Genomic DNA, 6,037 nt, shown 5'->3' with positions numbered 1-6,037 from the left:
CTAATGGGAGATAAGAGCCAGCAATGTCTTGGCTGACTGCATTGAGACGCCGCGTTACTAAAGTATGTCCACTAGAGCTATTTCTGTCCACCTGCTTCCATTCCTAACCGGCTTCTTCCCTTTCCACTGCCCACAAATAGGCCTTTAATTGGCCTGGCACCCATTCATTCACATTCTGCTCCCATTCCCCCCCCTGTGTCTGGGCTCCGAGGGAACTGGGACAAGGAACGCACTCCGGAGTCTGTTCTCTGACGCCCCAATGATTCAGTCAAACTGCAAAGGTGATTGAGGGGTGGTGGTCCTTTCCCGGGAGACTATAGCCTCAGCACCTCCTCTGTCCTCTTTATTTAGCAGCTCCACTGCATGGGTTTGTCCATGCAGCGTGCTGATATATATCTATGATTGATAGCAACAACTGCAGAGCTTGCAGAAGACTGCCTTTTATTGCTGAAATCAGAAAATGTTGTCAAATCTTCAGGCCCCTATTGAATGTCAGCCTCTTGTGTTGAATATTCTGGGATCAGGAGAATAAGCAGGAAATTCCTAACGTCCCGACTGCTTTGATATATGCTCCGGGATGACAGGAGCTTTGTATTTGTTAAAGGCTGTCACATATTTAGCATGCAGCGTTAGGAAAACCTTCCAGTCATTCCTTCCAAATGAATCATCAATGGGGCTGATGAAATGCTCTCCATGAAAGACTGGAGCTTCAGAGGGAAAATTCTCCATCTCATATAAAATTGAGTGCACATATTGACACGGTTCTTTAAAATTTGCTCATAGAGGAAAAAAACTGATGAAGATGATGTTAGGCTAAAAAACGGAGGCACATGAGGGGTGTGCCTGTGCCCGCTCTCTGCCTCTGCTGTGGGAGTTAGTGCCACCGTGCAAACCCAGCCCAGCAAACCCAACAACTCCATGTGAAATATGACACAACGCTGGGGTCTCCTTTAAGGCATTCCTTTTCTGTCTGTGTTCATTACATGGAGTGTTTGTGCGTGAGTGTCCACTCTCCCTTTGGCTGTCTCCGGGTGGTGGTCAGGCCCCCATTTTTACCAGGAGCCCTGCAGCAGCTGTCCCCCTGGCATGTCAGCGGAGACATTACTGACTTGATACACGGCTCAGAACTGAACTGACGGCGGAGTCCGCGCAGGCTCGACTCTCTTCGCTTCTGGGCCCACGACCGTTTGAAGGCTGACCATGGCGGACCAGTACCAGTACAACACCAACGAGGAGAAAATCCAGAAGGACAGCCACACCAAGGAGATCGATCTGATCAACAGAGACCCCAAGCAGATCAACGAGGATGTGGTGAAGGTTTGTCCCGCACAGATGAAACATCACAGAAATGCGAATCTTGTTTTTGCATGAAATTATTAAATGTGTAAACAATTACAAGAAGTTGCAGAGAACACAGACTGGAGAATATTTCACTCTCCTGCTTAAAAAATCCACAAATAGACCAAGAACTATTTCTGTTGCTTGTGCAAAGATTATTTTTAGGTCAGAGGGCAAAGAAAACCGATACGCCGAGCGTCCACGTTTTATTTTGGTTACCAACACACGACAGAAGGATCTCCACCCGAGCGGGAAGAGCTGTGTTTTAGGATTAACGCTGGTTTGATGGTTGAAGATCAATGAAGAGGTGTGGTCAGCTATTGGGCCTGTCGTTTGTGAGTTCATGACTCAGGAACAGTCTGTGGACCTGCCCGTCTCAGCTGTCAAACAGCCTCTCAATCCTATTTTAAACTGTGATAAATCTTTTATTTACAACAGAGGAGCTTGTTGAGTTAAAGTGAACACAAGTTAATTATAAAGCAACCAGAGGGACCAAAGGGATCATTTAATATTAACAATTCATGATTGCTAAGATAGGTTAGTAAAAAATGAATTATTATTAAGTATAAAAGTGCATTTTTAGTGTTGTTTATTGTCTTATAGCGCTATGGTAACAAGGTAATTAAAGTTCTATTCTATTTTATTCTATTCTATGTGATTCTATTTCAATTTTATTCTGTTCTACTCTAAAATATTTGTTTTATTATATTTTATTCTATTTCAGTTTGACTCTGTTCTATTCATTTATATTCTATTCTATTTTATTTTTTTCCCGGTTTTATTCTATTCTATTATATTTTGTTATTCTATTTATTCTATCCATCCATCCATCTTCTTGACCGCTTCTTCCCTTTCGGGGTCGCGGGGGTGCCGGAGCCTATCCCGGCTACTGAAGGGCGAAGGCGGGGTACACCCTGGACAGGTCGCCAGTCTGTCTCAGGGCCTCAATCACACACACATTCACTCACACATTCACACCTAGGGGCAATTTAGAGTCACCAATTAACCTATGAAGCATGTTTTTGGACGGTGGGAGGAAGCCGGAGTCCCCGGTGAAAACCCACGCATGCACGGGGAGAACATGCAAACTCCACACAGAAAGGTCCCAGCCGGGAGTCGAACCGGGGCCTTCTCGCTGTGAGGCAAGAGCGCTAACCACTGCGCCACCGTGCAGCCCCTATTTATTCTATGTCAGCTCTATTTTCTTCTATTCTATTTTTATTCTATTTTATTATATTTCACTTCTATTCTATTCTATTCTATTCTATTCTATTCTATTCTATTCTATTCTATTCTTATCTGTCCTTTTCCGCACTATTATATTCTATTCTGTTCTATGTTGTTATTCTATTTTAGCTCTATTATCTTCCAAATTAATTTTTTTATTCTATTTTAGTTCTATTCTATTCTATCCTATGTTGTTATTCTATTTATTCTATTTCAGTTCTATTCTATTCTATTTCATCTATATTCTCTTCTATTCTATTTTTATTCTATTTTATCATATTTCAGTTCTATTCTATTCTATTCTATTCTATTCTATTCTGTTCCATGTTGTTATTCTATTTATTCTATTTCAGCTCTATTATCTTCCAAATTTATTTTTTATTCTATTGTAGTTCTATTATTTTCTATTCTATTTTATTCTATTCTAAATGATTTCAAATAAAAGGCACATAAATAAGATTTTTAATTTCTATCTCTCATATTAGATTTAAATCATCTAATCCTCAAAGAGATTCTGTAAACTGGAGGAATGACTCTTCCTGCCTGAGGATTCTGGACGTTTCCTCCTCTGATATCACAGCGTGATTTAGGGTTTCGAAACCTTTGAATGAAGCAGCAGGAAGGGGCGTGTCCTCTCAGACACATGAAAGCAGCTGTTCATGTCCGGCCTCTCAGCCTCTAACGTCCTGAATCCACATTTGTCAGCATCCACACTCAGCCTCCTCCTCGTTCTGGAGCCAGATTAAAGAGCGTCCATCTGCCTGCTGGAGTACGATTACGGACAGGTTGATTAACATTTCATCGCCGAGTCTCAGCTGAGAATGTAAATGCAGACCGGAGCTCTCTGCATTCAGGATGTAAAGACATAATGAAGCCCAAGATTTTGCACTTGAAAAGTTCCCCTAATGAATCTCAGGAGAGGCTAACTTTTATTTGTGGAAAGTGATGCTTTTGAATTCTGCTGCATGCAGCATGAAATGCCACTCCGTGACTTAATGAAGTTCTGTGCATAAATTGAGCCCCAAACGCTTTTAAAACCTTAAACTTCACATTTAACACGAGTGCTGCGGTCACAGGGGGCTGATTGAGGACGTCTGTGGAAATTAACCGCCTCCTCAAATGTCTCCTCAGGTGGAGTTTGAGGATGTCATCGCGGAGCCGGATGGGACGCACAGTCTGGACGGGGTGTGGAAGCTCAGCTACACCACCTTCACCGTGTCCAAATACTGGTGCTACCGCATCCTGTCTGCCATCTTCGGCATCCCGGTGGCGCTCCTGTGGGGCTTCCTGTTTGCCTGCATCTCCTTCTGCCACATCTGGGCCGTGGTTCCCTGCATCAAGAGCTGCCTGATCGAGTCGCAGTGCATCAGCCGCATCTACACCCTCTGCATTCAGACCTTCTGCGATCCCTTCTTCGAAGCCCTGGGCAAGATTTTCAGCAGCGTGCGCGTGGCGCTGCGCAAGGAAGTCTAAGAACTGGCACAGCAGTGTGCAAGCAAAGCCTGCTGCGTTTTTACATACCAGATAATGAGGCCTGGTAATTCCCCCTCTCTGATACCTCCCGTTACAGAATGCAAGCTGCCACCCACCTGACATGCCGGCGTGTGCATGCTGAGGAGGCGGCTTCAACATCACCGTCCTGAAGAACCGATCCAGAGCTGGATCAGGACTTTGTCTCCTTAGACGTCTGCTAAAACAAAGATGGGATCTTCACAGCAGTTCTTAACCACTTACACATGCTCTTCTACCAACCGTCTTCAGTCATTTTCAATTTGATTTACTTCAAGTTTTACCAATCCAAAGAGTTTGTGTCTTCCACACCTTCAATACTGTGTTAGGAGTGGCATAAAAACACATTCTTGCATGATTCAGTGGTAGATATAGACTCAACTATTACTTCATTTTTGTTTAAATGTTCATTATTTTTATTGAATTATTAAATGTTCAACACTTTGATACTGCTGAGATGCATGAAAGGCGACTTCTACATGAACGACACTGAGATCTTTCTTTGATGGTTGCAGTAAATAAACATCATCACTGGTTGAAGCTTTTGTTTAAATGCTGTTATGATCATTCATTCAAGTCAAAGTAAAGCTGGAAGTGTTAACCAGAAAACCGTGACCCACTACAGCAGAGGTCAGCCACCCTTAACAGTGAAAGAGACATTTAGGTTCGTTTTCTACTGATCCAAACCTAGAAGGAGCCGCATAGTCTTATTTTAGTCTTAAGAAATTTGGGTTTGCATTTATGACTGTCTTTTTTTTAATAATAAACATGAATTATGTTTATTTTTTGGCACAAAAAAACAGTAAAAATATAAAAAAGCTAGCATCTCTTAAAATCTAATTTCTTTTTACGTTTGATAGAAGCTCAAATCATTTATTTTCAAAATAAAAGATGCTCTGTGCCAAACAGGATTATCTTAGTGCAGCTAGTAACCAATGTTGTGCAGCATAAGATAAAATGTGCTTTTAACTCAAAAAAGATCAAAGTTTTTACCAAAGTTTTGCTTTGCATGTAAAATCTGTTCATTCTGGAGGTTGAGTGTTGAGCAAACAAAACATTTTCAAGTCAGGGATGTAAAAACCTACGGATCCGGCCCTCCTCCAAATTTCCCCCGAACCCCCAAACTGTTTTTGATTAATTAGAAATGTTTCCATTTTTTATGCTAATTTGGAAGTTAGCTAATATTTCAGCTACAGGCTAGCCGTTTTGGCTAATTTAGGCTTTTTTTGTATTCTAAGTTGGAATTTAGCAAATATTTCAGCTTTATGCTAGCCGTTTTAGCTAATTTCGTTTTTTTAAAGGCTAATTTGGAGTTTAGCAAATATTTCAGCTACAGGCTTGCTGTTTTGGCTAATTTAGGTTTTTTTTAAAGCTAAGTTGGAATCTAGCCAATATTTCAGCTTTATGCTAGCCGTTTTGGCTAATTCAGGCTTTTTAAGGCTCATTTGGAGTTTAGCTAATATTTCAGCTACATGCTAGCTGTTTTGGATAATTTAGGCTTTTTCTGTTTTATTAGGTTATTTTGAAGTTTAGCTAATATTTCAGCTTTATGCTAGCCGTTTTGGCTAATTCAGGCTTTTTAAGGCTCATTTGGAGTTTAGCTAATATTTCAGCTTATGCTAGCCGTTTTGGCTAATTCAGGCTTTTAAAGGCTAATTTGGAGTTTAGCTAATACATCAGCTTCATGCTAGCCATTTTGGCTAATTCAGGCTTTTTAAGGCTAATTTGAAGTTTAGCCAATATTTCAGCTTTATGCTAGCCGTTTTGGCTAATTTAGGCTTTTTTAAAGGCTAATTTGGAGTTTAGCTAATATTTAAGCTACATGCTAGCTGTTTTGGCATTTTTTTTTTTGTTTTAGTAGCTAATTTGGCACTTCACTAATATTTTAGCTAGCTATCAGCTTCAGCGTTTTTAGCTATGAATTTAAGTGTCTTCAAGATCTTCAGTTATTAATCTATTTATC

At 40.8% G+C, this 6,037-nt stretch overlaps 1 protein-coding gene across 1 annotated transcript; it reads left to right on the top strand.

Annotated features, from left to right (window-relative positions):
• The first annotated feature begins 965 nt into the window (after window positions 1–965).
• On the top strand, window positions 966–4,614 carry cav3 (caveolin 3). Its single transcript, XM_024270469.2, has 2 exons — window positions 966–1,317; window positions 3,697–4,614. Exons 1-2 carry the CDS (start codon window positions 1,201–1,203, stop codon window positions 4,036–4,038), a joined length of 459 nt encoding a protein of 152 aa, XP_024126237.1. The 5' UTR covers window positions 966–1,200; the 3' UTR covers window positions 4,039–4,614.
• The last annotated feature ends 1,423 nt before the right edge of the window (window positions 4,615–6,037 follow it).

The sequence above is a fragment of the Oryzias melastigma genome, linkage group LG5 (assembly GCF_002922805.2).
Source record: "Oryzias melastigma strain HK-1 linkage group LG5, ASM292280v2, whole genome shotgun sequence".
NCBI lineage: Eukaryota > Metazoa > Chordata > Actinopteri > Beloniformes > Adrianichthyidae > Oryzias > Oryzias melastigma.
Note: the sequence above shows the minus strand (reverse complement) of the source record. Positions and strands in the feature narration are given on the sequence as shown.

Bases quoted from the DNA above. Each gene is read 5' to 3' on its own strand.
- cav3 (XM_024270469.2), top strand. From the start codon at position 1,201: ATGGCGGACCAGTACCAGTACAACACCAACGAGGAGAAAATCCAGAAG. The intron at 1,318-3,696 runs GTTTGTCCCGCA...ATGTCTCCTCAG, and splicing joins TCAACGAGGATGTGGTGAAG to GTGGAGTTTGAGGATGTCAT.